At 38.1% G+C, this 16,887-nt stretch overlaps 1 protein-coding gene and 1 long non-coding RNA gene across 2 annotated transcripts in view; both read left to right on the top strand.

The window, feature by feature from the left end:
- Positions 1–287: 287 nt before the first annotated feature.
- LOC139719114 (uncharacterized) lies at positions 288–2,392 on the top strand. Its single transcript, XR_011710069.1, has 3 exons — positions 288–422; positions 1,108–1,245; positions 2,337–2,392. It is a non-coding gene; the product is annotated as an uncharacterized lncRNA (long non-coding RNA).
- An 826-nt stretch (positions 2,393–3,218) lies between these two features.
- The window catches only part of LOC139719116 (polyamine-transporting ATPase 13A3-like), a 40,338-nt gene continuing 26,669 nt past the window's right edge, over positions 3,219–16,887 (top strand). The window contains exons 1-12 of the mRNA XM_071630548.1: positions 3,219–3,226; positions 3,463–3,532; positions 4,485–4,619; positions 5,477–5,546; positions 6,422–6,553; positions 7,218–7,382; positions 9,173–9,283; positions 10,428–10,474; positions 11,796–11,984; positions 12,762–12,823; positions 13,208–13,367; positions 14,506–14,659. Of these exons, the coding sequence (XP_071486649.1) occupies positions 3,219–3,226; positions 3,463–3,532; positions 4,485–4,619; positions 5,477–5,546; positions 6,422–6,553; positions 7,218–7,382; positions 9,173–9,283; positions 10,428–10,474; positions 11,796–11,984; positions 12,762–12,823; positions 13,208–13,367; positions 14,506–14,659 (1,303 nt within the window). The remainder of the gene's footprint in view (positions 3,227–3,462; positions 3,533–4,484; positions 4,620–5,476; positions 5,547–6,421; positions 6,554–7,217; positions 7,383–9,172; positions 9,284–10,427; positions 10,475–11,795; positions 11,985–12,761; positions 12,824–13,207; positions 13,368–14,505; positions 14,660–16,887) is intronic.

The following is a 16,887-nucleotide window of genomic DNA, read 5'->3' as shown; positions in this document are numbered from 1 at the left end:
TAATAGAGCTTTCGGCTGTAGGATTTCATCAGGATATGCTCGTTATGAGCTGTGTGTATAGATTACATTGTTGGCGTTATCTATTCGCAGTTGGCACGATATATTTTGCATCGATTACTCTTATATATATATATATATATATATATATATATATATATATATAAATATATATATATATAAATATATATATATATAAATATATATATATATGGAATATATATATATATATATATATATGATACGTACAAACATACATACATAAGAGGTTTGTTTTGTTTAAATGCTAGCATTATTTGGCGATTTGCAGCTCATTCATCCCTTTTTCTTGCCAAATCCCCTTCACAGGATAAATTTCATCGAAATCACCGTGTATGGATACATGAACAACGCGTAAAAGATGGGAAAGACGAACAAAACGAAGGGTGCGTTAATTGAAGGAATGATGAATCAAAGTTAACGCCCAATACACATTCATTTTGTGATTATGTCATGTTGAAGGGTAGCTGCTTTGACTACGTAAGGTGATTTATCCTTTAAACAAATTATTTATTATTGGCAGCATTGGTCCAATGTATGTACATTCATATTAAGATGTAAAGATTAAAGGAAGAATAACTTGAAAAAGAGGTTGACTTGATTTGAATTTCAAATGAATTCAAATGAAATTTTGAATGATCTATCCGACACAATATACAGGTATACTCCTCGCTCTATCAGCACGTCTTGCAGCGTATTTCTTTTTCATATAAATTTGTAAGGTCAGAGGTAACTTGTATTTACCATTCTTTGATGTCTCCAAAGAAATAAATTAGCATAATATGTTCTAAGGGTAAGGAACAGATCACATATCTTATAAACAAAAACATACCTTTTAATCAAATCAAATGGGAGAAAAATGTCTGAAGTGGAAAACTTATTCAAGTTGTAAATGACTATACTTGGCATTTAAGTAGCAGTGCATTCCGTGCATCACAGTTTGTTAGATAAATGATATGTAGAGAAAGAAAAAAGTAACAAGTGAGACCATCAAAGAAGTAAAATTTATCCATTGCTTTACTTGTCGTCTGTCTGTTCCCATATTCCCGCCAAATTCATACGCACTTGTAGAGAGCACGTGTCCCTGACGACGATTCGGGCTGTTACTAGGCGACACCTTGAACTTGACAACGGCAGCATTCGATACTTCACGTTCCAAAAGGTCAAATATCTATGGGACCCGAGCGTCCAGTTGTTCTTCCCTTTACGGTAACCAATACTGATTTTACATAACACAGATATATAAAAACTCTTAACCAGGCATATGTAAACACAAACGTATTTAAAAACAGCAGCGTTCTGCTTCCGCTGTGTTACCTCATTTTATTGACATGTTACAATGTTGTTTGGTTATGTATTCCTCTCCACCCAAACATGATGCAATATTGTTTCTTTCATTGTTGCGTTTGTTTTTCTTATCATAAGAAATTTACGAGAACCAATCAGTATGAAAATTGAAGTATTGTGTGTGTTTGTTCGTGTGTAGTGCGTCTGTGTGTGTGACATATTACGTCGTATACACAATAATATTTATATGTCAATAATTGTGTTTAGCTTTGAATTGAACTGAATTGAATTGAATTGAATTGAACTGAATTGAATTGAATTGAATTGAATTGAATTGAATTGAATTGAATTGAATTGAATTGAATTGAATTGAATTGAATTGAATTGAATTGAATTGAATTGAATTGTAATGTTGCAAAGCGCGATCAATTAACCGACATACTATTCAGTGAAACAGTCTTTTGTGGGAAGAGGTTTTTCAGTGTTGGGAGGAGATTTTGTATCAGACAAGGGAAGTGGGGGGGGGGGGGGGGATATAGGCATTGCAATACCCAAGCGTCGTGATAAATGATACGTTACGAGCAGTCATCGTGTGCACAAATGAGAATAACACAATGGTGTTGAGACATTCTCAATGTCTAAAAATATTGCATGTTTCTTCTTTGTCCCTCTGGCCCCCTCCGCCCCCCCCCCCTCTCTCTCTCTCTCTCAAGAATATCGTTGTGTTTGTGCCCTTCCCTAAACAACGAATGCGCTGGCAACTATGTCTACGTTTTTAAAGCTTTCCATTAGCTCTGTAAGATTATAATGAGCCTTACGTGACTTTCATTTGTGACTCTGAGTAAATTTATACAGAAATGAATGCAAAACGTATTGAAAGTGTATTAAATTGTGGGATTCGTCTGAAAAGGGATCTAATTTTGCAAAATGAATGATGTTTTTCAACTACTAATCTTCCTTATACAACTACTCCCTACTATTCGGATCATTGGCATGGCAACGACCTTTGACAGTGGACTCGCTCAAGATGTGCCGTGTTCGGAATTGCATTCACTCTACTGCCACGGGCTGAATGAATATCAAACCACGGAGAGGCACGTGAGACCGTCCTTTTGGGTTCAGGTCGCGAGTTCGACACCCACGAGTCATAATGCCCACGGGTCACACAGTTCACGAGTTATAGAGCTCACGAGTCATACATCCCACAAGCTAGACACTAAAAGTGAACAAGGCCCACAAACTCGACATCAAATAAAATAGGCCCACGACCTATATTGTCTACGAGTTAACGACATTAGGTAAATAAGGCCCATAAGCTCGACACTAGGCAAAACAAGGCCCACACAGGCTCGACATTATTACAGGGCTTTAATAATGTACGTAGTGTCGAGCTCGTGGGCCCTTTTTGCCTAGTGTCAGCTCGTGGGCCGGCCTTGCCTGTAGTATCGAGCTCTTGAGTCAGTTTTATAGTGTCTATAGCTAGTGGACCTGTTTTGCTTGGTGTCTTGCTCGTATGCTGTGTGGGATTGTGGGTTGTATGACTCATGGACCTTTTTTTTCAATGTCAAGCTCGTGGGCCGTATGACTCGTGGGTGTCGAGCTCATCTGATGATCACTTCCATTTAACTTCGGAGTCTTACACCAATCTCCATCAGTCTTCCTACATACATACCAAGGACGTCTCGGCTGTGGAGTTCACATAGTATTACATTTCCTTTAAATCCCAACATGGACAAAATTGAAAATCGTTCTACTTCTTAAATAATTAGTATGTTGTAAGAGAAGTTATTCTTACATTTCTGTAGGCTGGAGGGCTCATCATTGGTAACTGTATAGGACTATTTTCAATCACATTTTAATGACAAAAATCAAGCCCACTTGATATGATTTTAAAAATGTCAATGTAAGCACTTTAATGCTTCCTCGTTATTCGAAGAAATAAACACGTCTAGGTATTCATGATATATATATATATATATATATATATATATATATATATATATATATATAGTTGCACTTTGAATTATCACATCTCGTGAACGTCATGAATGTCTGTACAGTTTGTGATTATGAGGAAGGGAAGTTGGCCTCGGTGAGATTGACCGGATTTTGCTCTGTTTTCATGCTCTCTCTTTATAGGCGCCAGCTATACGGGTGCAATCAGATCTTCATCAGGGTCCGTCCAATCCTAGTCCTGCTTCTCCGAGAAGTAAGATCCTCATGTTGCATCTTATGTTCAGTATTCTTCATTATGACTGTGAGCAACGTTTGCACAAACGCAAATTTAAAAAAAAAAATCTTGAAAAATACAAAAGATTGCATGAGTCTGTCTAACAAGACACATCTCTGTCTATTGTGATTTTCTTCTCAAGCACTGCCTATCGCTACGTGTCTGCACTCACATTCTCACTATACACATTACAGCACACCTAAAATCTTACTCGTATATAGATGCTCACTTTTATTCACCTGCTCGTTCACCTACATATAGGCGTATACCCACGCAAGTATACTTTTTTATGCATATATATTCACATAATTTTATATAATTATATATATAATTATATAGTGACAGCAATGGACTAAACTAGAACATGGTGGGGCGGTGCAAGGACAGTTAAAAATATTGACAGCAAAACTTGCACTTAGGGCAATTAGCTCGAAAGCTTATTTAAAGGAATGCTACTCAACATCACAGCCACGTCTCTGTGCAAGGTTTGCTGTCAATAATATATATATATATATATATATATATATATATACATATATATGTATATATATATATATATATATATACATATATATATATATATATATATATATATATATATATATATATATTCATATATATCTTATTTCTACTTTGATTACGTCAAGATATCAAATCATACAACAAACAACCGAATGAGATTAGGCCTCAAGTTAGTAGCCGGGCTTACAATAGCAGCAGAATATCAACTACAACACTACAAGAGATTACGAAGATCAGTTTTCTGGATGTATGTATGTGCTCGCACAATCATCTTGATGATGCTTGTTTGTGTAATAATCTGCGTGTGTGCTTGCTACTAACATACCTCAGTATATACAGCTGCATGAACAAAAAGTTATGAGCTGATTAACGTTTAGGATTTGCTCTCTGTAACACTCACACGTTGCAGGTGATACACCCGTTCTACATCTTCCAACTTTTCACCGTCATCTTTTGGTTCGCTATCAACTACGTCTACTACACCCTGTGTGTAATTGTAATGTCAATGGTGTCGATATGTGTGTCGCTCTACACCACGAGAACGGTAAGCACTTCAAATTCCTCATTCCTCCAACTATGATAGACACGTAACAATGATATATAATCTTTTGGTTCTCCATCAACTACGTCCACTACACCCTTTGTGTAATCGTGATGTCAATGATGTCAGTGTGTGTGTCGCTCTATCTATTCCACGAGAGCGGTATAAGCACTTCAAATTCCTCGTTTTTCCAACCATGTTATAGACATGTAACAATGATATATAATTGAGATAAAGGAAGCTAACTCCTCCTTCCGATGCATCAGCGAAGACAATTTCTGCAGCGCTGTGGCATAGTCATGGACCTAACAGAACTGTTAGGTCCATGGCATAGTGGATAAGACTCCCGACTCCAAATCGGAGGACCCGAGTTCGTTTGCCGCCCCGTGCTCACACCCTTGGACTAGACGTTTTTTACCCGCCACGTCCCTCTTGACTCAGGTGTATGAATAGGTACCTGGCAACGCTAGAGTAGTAATAATAATGGCAGTGCCTCTTGTAGAGCAGTGGCAATACTGAAGAGGCTACCCTGGATAAAGGAGACCTTGTTGATAGCGGGGGCACTGTGGCATAGGGGATAGGACTATTGACGGTCAATTGAAAGTCCCGAGTTATAGCCCCGTTAAGTGCCTATACGTCCTTGGACAAGAATACTTTCACCCAACATTCCGTCTCGACCCAGCAGTATGAATGGGTACCTATAACAACGAGAAGGTAATGATAATGACAGGGCCCTCTAGTAGAGCAGTGGCAACACTGAAGAGGCTACCCTTGATAACAAAGTCCGCATCATTAATTCACACAGGTTTGTCCGTCAAACTGTAAAGAATGTTAATTTCTTTTAATTGTCTCCAACCCAGGAGAGTGTGCGGCTTCGTAAAATGGCGGAGGCCTCTTCGGAGATGGTGGAGGTTCTTCGGCCCGGTGGACGTAAGTGGTGAAAAAATGCGCCTGCATACGCAGATATGTCTCATATAGTGACATAATTATGTCAAGATGTGTGTGTGTGTGTGTGTGTGTGTGTGTGTGTGTGTGTGTGTGTGTGTGATGTTCAAGAGATTGTCTAGACCAATATGATAATCTGAGCCATGTAATTAATTCATTGATGCACTAAGAAGATACCTCAAATTTTATTATGTTTGATAAATAATGCACGTCCCATGCATGAAACTGTAACCCATTCATAAAATGCCTTTGAATAGAGGAACGTGAAATAGCTGTGTAGTTGCTTGTTTAATGTTCAATTAGAAAAAAAAAGGTTAATAATGATTGATAATGATGATATGCTTTTTAACTAATTAAGTAATTTACTTACTTATCTAGATTTCTAATCGAAATTCTGCTTTATCTATTTTCGACATCCACTCTGGCTTATGTCTTTGTATCCAACATACAGTAGGCACGTGAGTGTATGTAAAAGCGTGTGTATACATGTATATTTATACTAGTACTCATCATGAGCCAGTGAACAATTACCTCACCATCGACTGATCGAGGTGAAATCAAAAGATATAGTCGATTTCAATAACTCTACTCACATTCCTATCACTTTACAGTTCAGTTTAGTTAAGTAAAATAAATAGATTGTCTGAAAGCATAGAGAGTGGGTGTTACATACCATTCTGAACCTACCTACCTCTGCTGTTAAGTGCAACACTGTTTCTAATATCTATGAAATGACTAGATAGATTAGTGCTACAAGGGTTTCGTGAGTTTAGCGAATGATCACGACTTCAGAACAGAGAACCAAATTTTACCTCCTCTCTTTATTATATTCGTCGATGGACGGACGTCTTTATACGCAGAGAGCGAATCTGTGAAGAGCACTCAGCTAGTGCCTGGTGACGTCATAATCATACCCTCCACCGGCTGCAGTTTGACGTGTGACGCTGTGCTTCTGGCGGGCAATTGCGTTGTCAACGAAAGTATGCTGACGGGTGAGTGTACTTGAAGTCGGAGGACTCCATATATTTCTATTCCATATAGTTTTCTGCTGAATCATGTTGTACGTGACATAAGAATAATATGATACACTCTCTGTATGTATGAGAGATCTATTAAATGTATTACATTAGATGTATTAAAAGCATTATATAAATACATATAATTTATGACACCCTAGTGAAAACAGAAATCCATGAACTAAAAGGAGGAGAGTCTGTTCAACTGCTCATTACCTTATACAAACTGACAGAAAAGTTGCATTATTCCTTTCGGCACTACCTGACTGCATCGTACAATAACACTAGAATTCAATCATCTGGGGCGCGAGATAAGTGAGCTAAATTCTGCAATGAACCATGCATAGAAGATGCACCAAAACTCATTTGATATCTTAAATGTGTGCATGACGAGGGTGAGGAAAATATGCTACTGTGTTGAGTGGGCGTATAATTCATCATTCTTTGCCTGAAATAATGATACCTACGAAAAGAACAAAACCGGTCAAACACTGCATCACAAACGCCCATTACAACACACTTATGTATACCAGTGTGTGTATGAGTAAGCTCCAGCACTACATGGTATAGGCCTAACCAGTGACAGAAGAGGTCTTGAAAGAGATGATCCAGTGTTTATTCGTACTAAATCTTTTGACAGGTGAAAGTGTTCCGGTGACAAAGACACCGCTGCCAAACCCTTCTGGAGTCCGTCTGCTTTACTCAATGGATCTACACAAGAGACACACTCTGTACTGCGGGACAGAGGTTATTCAAGTCCGAAAACACGGGGACGAGGTTGTTACAGCAGTGGTTCTTCAAACAGGTAAACCAACATAGTGGTTTTCATATAATTATTATTGCAACAAAATGTAATTCCTTAATGGATAGTTAAGGATATTTGTAAGACATCTAAGTATTCATAGTTCTTCCATACCTTATCTAATTTTTGCTGGCTTTATATTTTTTCTGCAGTTTAGCCCGTAAAATATGAACACAAATGTATCAGTGAAAGTACATTCAAATTAACGTTGTTGAATAAACATGTACAAGCATATTATCTTAATTTATGATTAGTAACTTCATTGAACGAATCATTTTTATGCTTTACACAACATAACGAAAAATTATGAGATCATCACAAAACTGTACCTACATTTTGGCCATCGTATAATTCTTTTCCACTTTCATTTCCCACGCACGTTATATGTGACTTAGTAGGGCAATGCCATCATCATGTATGCAAGTTTCATTTGTGAAAATGGCTGATTACACAACATTTATTAAAACAAGGGGACGGAAAACAAGAACATGAAGAAAGAGGAGAATAAGTGAACAAGAGTAACTTGCAACAACATCGGCAGTCTAACGAAATAACCAAGGCTTATGATTGTGGCATTAGAGTTACCCCATCCCCCACCACCAACCCACCCCCAAACCCCGTTTGAAGTACCATTATTAGTACTGTCATGATTGTATCAATTTTCTTTGGACGCTATGGGACACCATTGACGGAAGTCACACTCTTCTGACATAATTCCCTGAGGAATAGTATTCATCATCGCCAGTTTTGAGATTTGATCTTTGATCTTGTCGGTTGTAAATGACAGCACTGCAGACTCATAATGGGCGTCTCGACATGGTGTAATTTCTTGAGATAGAAACTGAGGATTTCTGGAGCCGGATTCAGTCGCGAGCTGTCGTCCGCCCTTTGTGTCGACATGACACACAGTATTCTACAAAACGTGACAAAGTAAAGACATTAATTACACCTGTTTATTTCTAAAGTCGCAAAAGAATAGAATGCACTCCATCACTCTATAAAACGCAACCCAAGCCAACATTCATGAAAACAGGGACATCAATCACTGAAAATTGCAATGAAAAGGGTACTTCTGAAGAAAGCTGCAAGTACAAGCATGCTGGTACGTGATCTTACGGGTGATGTTCGCGGCTATATTCCAAAGGTTTGGTGTTCCGAAATACACAAATCCCATACATACGTTAAAGGCTCGTTAATCCGAAAATGTATAAAAGACGGTGCGTACTAACAAGCCTTCTGAATTACGAATAACGAACCTTTTGGAACAACAAACCTTATATCATTTTTGAATTAACCAACCTTCGGAATAACGAACCTTTAATTGGAATAACAAAACTCATTGCACTTTCGGATGAACGAACCTTCGCAGTGACTGGACTGGATTCGAACTCGGGACCTCCCATCGAAAGTAAAAAGTCTTATCCATAGCTGACACCCCTACTGGAAAGACACAGTGTCCCGCAGTGTTCACAGAGTGTTCAATTATTCGACTTTGTGAAAACTCTCGAATTTTACAGTGTGGAGATGATTTCACACTGTGGTGTGCTTTTCACAGAGTGTTCACATAGTAATGCTTTGTTTCACACTGTGAATTGATGACTCACATTGTGTTCACACTGTTGAAATGCTCGAATTTAACAGTGTGAAGAGATTTCACACTGTGTTCACACTTACTTCACAATGTGTTTCACAATGTGTTTCACATTGTGTTTCTCACACGGTGGACAGTGTGGGGTTTTTTCCAACAGGGACACAGCAATGCCCTAATTGTATTATTCGTTCTCACCCGGCAGGATTTTCCACGGCAAAGGGCAGGCTGGTGAAGTCGATCCTCTACCCCAAACCAACAGAGATCAAGCTTTATCGAGACGCACTACTTTTTGTTGGCATTCTCTTCATCATCGGTAAGATAAATTCAGATTTTAAGATTAAAGGGATGGTATAGTGGTATATGGTTGAGGTGACGATTCAGCTTTTAACTTTTTTTGAGATACTTAGAAATCACTGCCTGAAATGTTGGAAAGCATACAATCCTAAGAGGAATTCAAAGTTTATCTAATGAAAATCGGTTATGAAATGGCTGAGATATCCAAAAACAAGTAAAACTAAGTGATCCTAATAAAAGGTGTAAGTTCCACCTTTTATTAGGATTGCTTTGTTTTGGATATCTCAGCCATTTCAAAACCAATTTTCATCAAATAAACTTTATTCCTTTTAGAATTGATATGCTCTTTCACATTTCATAGGAGATTTCTCATTATCCCCAAATTCATCTTCTAAAAACGTTGGAAACCTGAAGCCCCATCTCAGCCAAAACTGTACCATCCCCTTAAACGTATACACACTCTCCTTGGATGGGAAAAATATATACAAAAAAAAAATACAGATGGATGAACGAGTAAAGTCGTTGTGCTATTTTCCTCCGTGTTCTACAACCTACAACTGTTTTTTTTCTCTCTCTCTTGATATTTCCGGCTTCTTCTGCTGAATGACTGTAACGTGTAGCAGACGATAAGATAATGTATTTGACTAAATATTGACTTGCGTCTGGTGTGACCGGGTAATAAATCTGGTAGATATGAGACGGGAAAATGTATCTGTCAACCTTTAACCGTAGATAACAGAAGATATCACGTCATACCGCCATTGTAAGTTATGCGCACGTCTTATTACTAGACGTCGGTTATATTTTTTCTATATGTCCCTTTGTATACCCTGTACAATCAACATTGACCATAGGGAATGTGTGCTTCCTACTGCATAATCGCCACTCTCAAACATTAATCATTAATTTTATTTTGATCAACATTTGATACAAGCAAATATACGCTGAGATTTGAAACTCTTTTGAAACCGTTTGACGAATGAGTAGTTTTGTGTAACGTGCACTACTTGTCAGACGTATTCTGGCGCACAGCTAGTGTATCATTCTTGTTACATTAATCAATTTGTAAGTGACACATGATGCTATTTTGACATTGATTTTCTCTGAAACGTTACATTACGTGTTACATTTAATTATCTTTTCATTTGATTGACACTTGACAGCTATTCTGGGAGTTATTTATACCAGTACTATGATGGCTCTTGCTGGCGTAAGTATAATGTGGCGCTCAGGTCGGTATTCACAACGAAATTTTTGAGTAATACATGTATTTTACAAATTCGACTGAGTAAATTTGCAAGACACATATCGCATATTTACTGACATCCAATCAGGTACGCTTGTTATGCGTTTAACGTGAGTCCAATTCTAAGGACTATTCATTTGATTAAAGCAACCTTTGCTCATTCGAGCCTAGTAAAAGTGCGACGCCACTTTATTATTGCCTCATGTGCACGTTGACTTTTATGACCAGAGTGTATTGAAGCAAACAAACTGAATGGTATGAGTTGCATGAGGATCGCACGTGAATTAGAGATAAAAAGAACAAATATGATTGCGAAATTTCACATGCTGCCAAAGCGATATCTAGTTTCGTCACAACTATACTTAACTGGCAAATTAGCTGAAGTGAAGGAGTCACCTTTAAGTCACCTTTGACCTACACATCACAAATCTTCACTGAATGTCCTTTTGTTCTTGTTGTTCGGTTGTGAGCATATTCTATATTAATTGCTTCAGGTTACAGTAGTGTTTCAATAACCTAATGATAATCATTTCTATGGGGAGCAAGTGGTTGTGACTACTATAGACCTACTGGGTTATCAATCAAAAACAATTCATAATTACAGTCATGTTAAAGGTGCGTATAACTTATATACGCGAATGTTATGCGCCACTTCTTGTAAATGTCGCAATGTAGAAATCAGTTACGAAAACCGAATGTTACCGTATCCGGTTGGAATGACTGTGTAGAGATATGTAAACGCTTTAATTCCTTAATATTCATTAAAAAAAAAATTATGTCAGACTTTAATCAAACTTGTACAATTCTGTTCATTATTGTTAAGGTGAAGGTGGAATAGATTTGATATGCTGATTGAAGTTACTGACATAACATGCATCATGTGTGTATCAAACTTACTTCAACATTGATATTATCAAACTTGCAATAGTGAGAATGTGTCTACCAAAAACCCCACATATCCATAGTCAGTAGTACGAATAGTAGCATGATTGCATTACGAAATAATGATAAAATGATATACCTATAAGCGTCACAAGACTACTACGTTGTATTTATTTACTCTAACATGATTTCCGTGTTATACAATATGTAGTGAGACATTCAGAAATATAATTATTGCCACCATGTTGTGTTCACAATTAATTATGAATACATAATATACACGAATGTGTGTGTTGCTGTGTGTGCGTGCGTGTGTGTTATCGTTTGCTACAGTTTGGAAAAAAATAAAAACATAATTACCATTATTTTTTGAGACACATTATTTCTTTCTTAATAACGGCAGTCTAGCGCGTCGAAGACGGCAACTCACGCTATAGACATCATCACCATAGCTGTACCGCCGGCCCTGCCCGCTGCTCTCACCATTGGCATGGTGTACGCACAGTTCCGACTGAAGAGGCAAGGTATCTTCTGCATTAGCCCACAGCGAATCAACCTATGTGGGACTATCGACGTTGTTTGTTTTGACAAGGTAATGATTATTCGTCTGGTTATCAAGTAAAATCTATGTCATTAAAAGCACTTCATGAACAACAAAGATCGACATGGCACCACTTTACTTGGAATAAACACCGATCTCCTCAAGCGGGCGTTTGAAAAAAATGAATGTTCACATTCAGCGATAAGACAGAAATCTGAATAAATGCGGAGGGACTTTTTCAACATTTGAGTAAAGAGTGCAAGATTTGATAACAAAGTTTATACACCAGCTGGCCACGCCCCAAGGGTGGGCCGCAAAGCTCTCGCATGGACCGCGATGTCTTCCCAAAACAAAAAACGAACAGGATTTGTATTCGATCTACACATGTAACTGCCCCCCCCCCAAAAAAAAAACAAACAAACAAACAAACAAACCAAACAAACAAACAAAAAACAAAACAAAACAAAAACAAAAACAAACAAACGAACAAACAAATAAAAAACTTTGAAATAGCTAAAGTGGGCCTCGGGTTTAAAAGAAAAATAAAGGTTGAGAAGCGTGTCTTTAGGAGACTCTCCTATTGTGCCACGCCGACATGGTAAAGAATGGCCCGAAAAGAATTCGCATTGAGAAAAGTATGAATGTATGATATGCATGGAAACCGAATATTTTCCATAACTCTTTTGCGTATATGCTTTATTCGTCGTTGTGATGACGATCAATCGTCAGTTATGTTGCACTGCCATTTTGTTTGCTAAATCAACCGAACCATGGACTGTGTTGTGATAAGAAGCATAATCTTCTGACAATGGGTTTTAAATCACGCAGACTGGAACACTAACCGAAGATGGTTTGGACATACAGGGTGTCCACCGGGCCAGTGATGGGCGGTAAGTGTAGTGATGTTCGCTGCAGCTGTTTTGCGTCGACTGTGACTAGATTACCATAATTCACCGTGTATCCCACAGATAGTAGTATCAGAATTAAGAATACGGTGTATTGGCATAGTGAAGTTTGTGCGTAGATACATTGACCGTTACACAGTAAGCTTCGAAATTTGCAATACCGGTGTGTGACGTAATTTTTCCGTACACTACACCATAATTCTCATTTTAGAGCAGTATGCATAGTCCGACAGTGCCTTTAATAGCTACACAACAATATTTAAAATTGTCTTAAATATACTGTTTTTCTTTTAACCGGGAATTTTGTTTAATCAGTTATCATTACATTTTGTTCCCTCTGGACATTTCAAACCTTCTCCACAATCGCAGGTTCCGTGAAATGGTCCGTGACGCGAAGCTGCTCCCACGTGGTCCCGTTCCCGCCTCCATGGCAACGTGCCACGAGCTGATGCAGGTAGATGGTGAGGTCATGGGTGACCCGCTGGACATAAAGATGTTTAACGCCATAGGATGGGTGAGGAAAGATCTTGTTTACCCTTGATTTCTCTCGGCTTGCAGTTACATTATTTAGATATACATTCTCTGATTGCTGCATAATATTATGTCTAAAAGTGGATAGGTGGGTACTTTCTCACAATTAGGTAATACTCAATTTAGTTATTGACATATTATTGATATATATATATATATAATTATATATATATATATATATATATATAATGATACATACTTGTAAATCACCACAAAAGTCTGAAAATGTTGTAAATATCAAACTAAAGAAAAATAGAATATTTGCTTTTTCTTTAAACATTGATTAAGATTGATATTTATATGCATTATCTTAGATAATTTAGTTTATCTTAACTAAGTCCTTATAGATGGTTTGAAAAGCGAAATTTTCAAAATTTTATGAAAAAAAATTTCCGAGTGCAATATTTGTTTTACATATCTATATTACCAAGCCTGTGATTGTCATGTCTAAACCCATAACATCGAGATTAGTTTGAGCTGAAATACACTTTATCACCTTATGTCGCTTCATAATTATCAAGAGTTTTGACAGAACACGGCATGTGCTGTCTCGCTTCATGAATTCGTACATAAATATGCTTTTGGGTGCATCTAGCTTCGTCTGTTTGAAAACACAACTTTATCTCATGGCATCCTTTTCATGATTAAAGTTCGTCTGTTCGTTTCCTCAAAAACAAAACAAAAAACAAAACAAAACAAAACAAACAAACAAACAGTCACTTGATCTGGGTGAAAAAGAAGGACACGACGCTAGAGGGCGTACTGGCGCTGGCACGAAATGAATCGTGGAAAGAGACTTCAGCTGACCCTTCGGAAGACGTCGAGGAGGTAAAAAAAAAGTGGGAAGCAACGCGTTTTCACGTGGTTCAAGTTTGTGTGTACATGTGTGTGTGTATGTGTGTGTGTGTGTTTATTTCAAAGGGACAGTTGAGGTATATGCTTAAGTGTGCTGTGTGTAATGTGTTTATTATGTACGTATGTATGTAAGATGTGATCGAGTTGAATAATGATTGGCGTCAAGATACATTATCATCATTATGGTAGGCCTATTAGTTAAATAAAGTATCTGTGAAGGTATTATTTTGCATCATATAGAAATCATTTAGAGATTCATCTGTTTATTGCAATTATTCAAGGAAATGGAAGAGTTTGCTACCTTGAAGATCTACCCTTTTTCTTCGGCCTTGCAATCGATGGGCGTTATTACAGCGGAGACGTCAACCAGAAAACCGTATGCCTTCGTCAAAGGGTCGCCGGAGAAAATACGACAACTGTCGAAGCCAGATTCCGGTAAATAAACCGAACACGGATATGAAATTCTTCGTATATCTTTTTCCTTTTTTTTTTTACATAGCTCATCATGTATGCATTATTCAATCATGGATATGCGCAGCAAGAGTGTGTTAAAGGGACTGGGGATGAGTGTTGGAACCCAAAATGCAAAAGTGCTATTTCATGAAGTGAAACAGGCAAAAACAAGGACCAATGTCTATGAAAGGACTAAGCAATGAAAAAGAATCGATGAAAAATACGGCATTATGAAGATATCTATGATTTTTTGAAGAGCGTTACATGTAACGCTTGTCAAAATCACGGGGGGTCGGCTTAGAGGCTCTCCGTTCAAGTGTTGTTTTTGCCTCCCTCTTTTGTCCGATTTTGGCACAGCGTTAATGTATTGCCTTCTCCTCGGCGAAAAGCAAGCCCAAGATATCGCCCCTATTGCGAGGCGAAACCCGGGTGCCTGTTCACTGGCTAGCGAGCGTTATCGGTGCATTTCCCGGGATCCGCCCGGCAGCTTGTAGCTGGCACGGGTCCGCTTGAACTCTGATCTGCTGGCTGCGTATAAATACCATCCACACTAACAATGGAGCCGCAGATGGAGAGCGAGAGATCTGTCTCCAAGAAGAGGAAGACCATGAAAACCAGTGACAGAGTATGGAGATGGTGACAGAAAAATAAAATGTAGAGTCCCAATTCCCCTCAAGACACTAGAAGATAAGGGGCTGAACGACAGAGATGTCATTTCACTTCGGCTGGATCGGTAATAAATTTGTGAAACTCAGAAGACCTCATAGTCATACTAGTTCAGTGTGAGTAGGACCTATAACAACTGTTACAGTGTTTAGTGTTGTTAGTGTAACATTAATTGATAGAGATGTCACTTAGAGGATCTACACACACTATTGGCCTACTATTTAGTAATACTGATAGTAGGCCTAGATTAGTAATTTTGTTAGGTGTCCTATGCCACACCCTAACATTTTTCTATTAAACTAAAAGATATAGTCCTATACCGGTACTTGTAGGCCTATCAGAGTTTGCCTGAGATTTTTAATACTCACATATGTGGAGAAAGGCTACATGCAGATTCACAAAAAGGTGTATTCAGAATGCGATTGAGGTATGGTAGGTATCTTAGACCTAGACCTATGTATTTTGAGACCCATAATTTAATGACATGAAAGTAGAATAGGGCAACATAATCCAGTATACGGTAAAATAGGAATTCGCGTATTATCTACATGCAAAACACTTTATTAGCGTGCCATTTCTTAATGTGAACAGCGATTTATGTGTAATTAATAGAGAAGCACATTTCAAAAAGGAGAAATGTTGAGCCAAATTTGGGATGTCATTCATAAGCAAAAAAATTCCAGTTATGGTAACTATACACAGCCCAGTCGCTGTACGTACGTAGCGACAGGATTCGCACAGTGTACTTACAGCGTGTGGTCGGGCTACAGCTATAATGGCAGAGAAAAAGGGCCTCGGACTAGGAGTGGTAGACGCTGTAAGTACGGTACGCTGTGCGAATCCTGTCGCTATGTACCTACGTACAGCAACTGGGCTGTGTATAGTTACCATAAGTTAACATGGAAATTTTTTTGCCTATGATTAGTATGAATGACATCCCAAATTTGGCTCAACATTTCTCCTTTTTGAAATGTGCTTCTCTATTACACATAAATCGCTGTTCACAGTAAGAAATGGCACGCTATTTGTGTTTTGCATGTAAATACGCGAATTCCTATTTTACCGTATTCTGGATTATGTTGCCCTATTCTACCTTCATGTCAAATTATGGGTCTCAAAATGTCGAAATAAGAAAGTTACGACACTCATCAGAACTGACGTTTGTTACAAATTGGCGATAGGCGAGAAATCCAATTTTACGAAACGACACTGAATGAATGAAAGTGTCAGCGAATCTGGTAACTCTCGGTTTTTACAAAATACTTTGTGGAGACTCAACTGTGTATATGTTGTCATCACAGCTATGATCGGACCAAAAACGTGAATTCACATGTTTGGTAAGGTACCAGTACCTTGTTATTGTCTCCGGTACACATGGCATTGCAAAAATGTTGATTGAAGTGTATCTATTGTGCGTACATACATAAGTGGCTAATGGCGTATATGCATTGTAGCGCAGTTCACTCAGTCTCTATAGTGTAGTGGTTAATGGTGTATGCTTTGTAGCACAGTAGGTGCTAATTGTTGAGAAAGGTCTGTCGGAT

Source organism: Diadema antillarum, unplaced genomic scaffold (assembly GCF_040938485.1).
Source record: "Diadema antillarum isolate AM-2024a unplaced genomic scaffold, OU_Dant_1.0 scf00000104, whole genome shotgun sequence".
Lineage (NCBI taxonomy): Eukaryota > Metazoa > Echinodermata > Echinoidea > Diadematoida > Diadematidae > Diadema > Diadema antillarum.
Note: the sequence above shows the minus strand (reverse complement) of the source record. Positions and strands in the feature narration are given on the sequence as shown.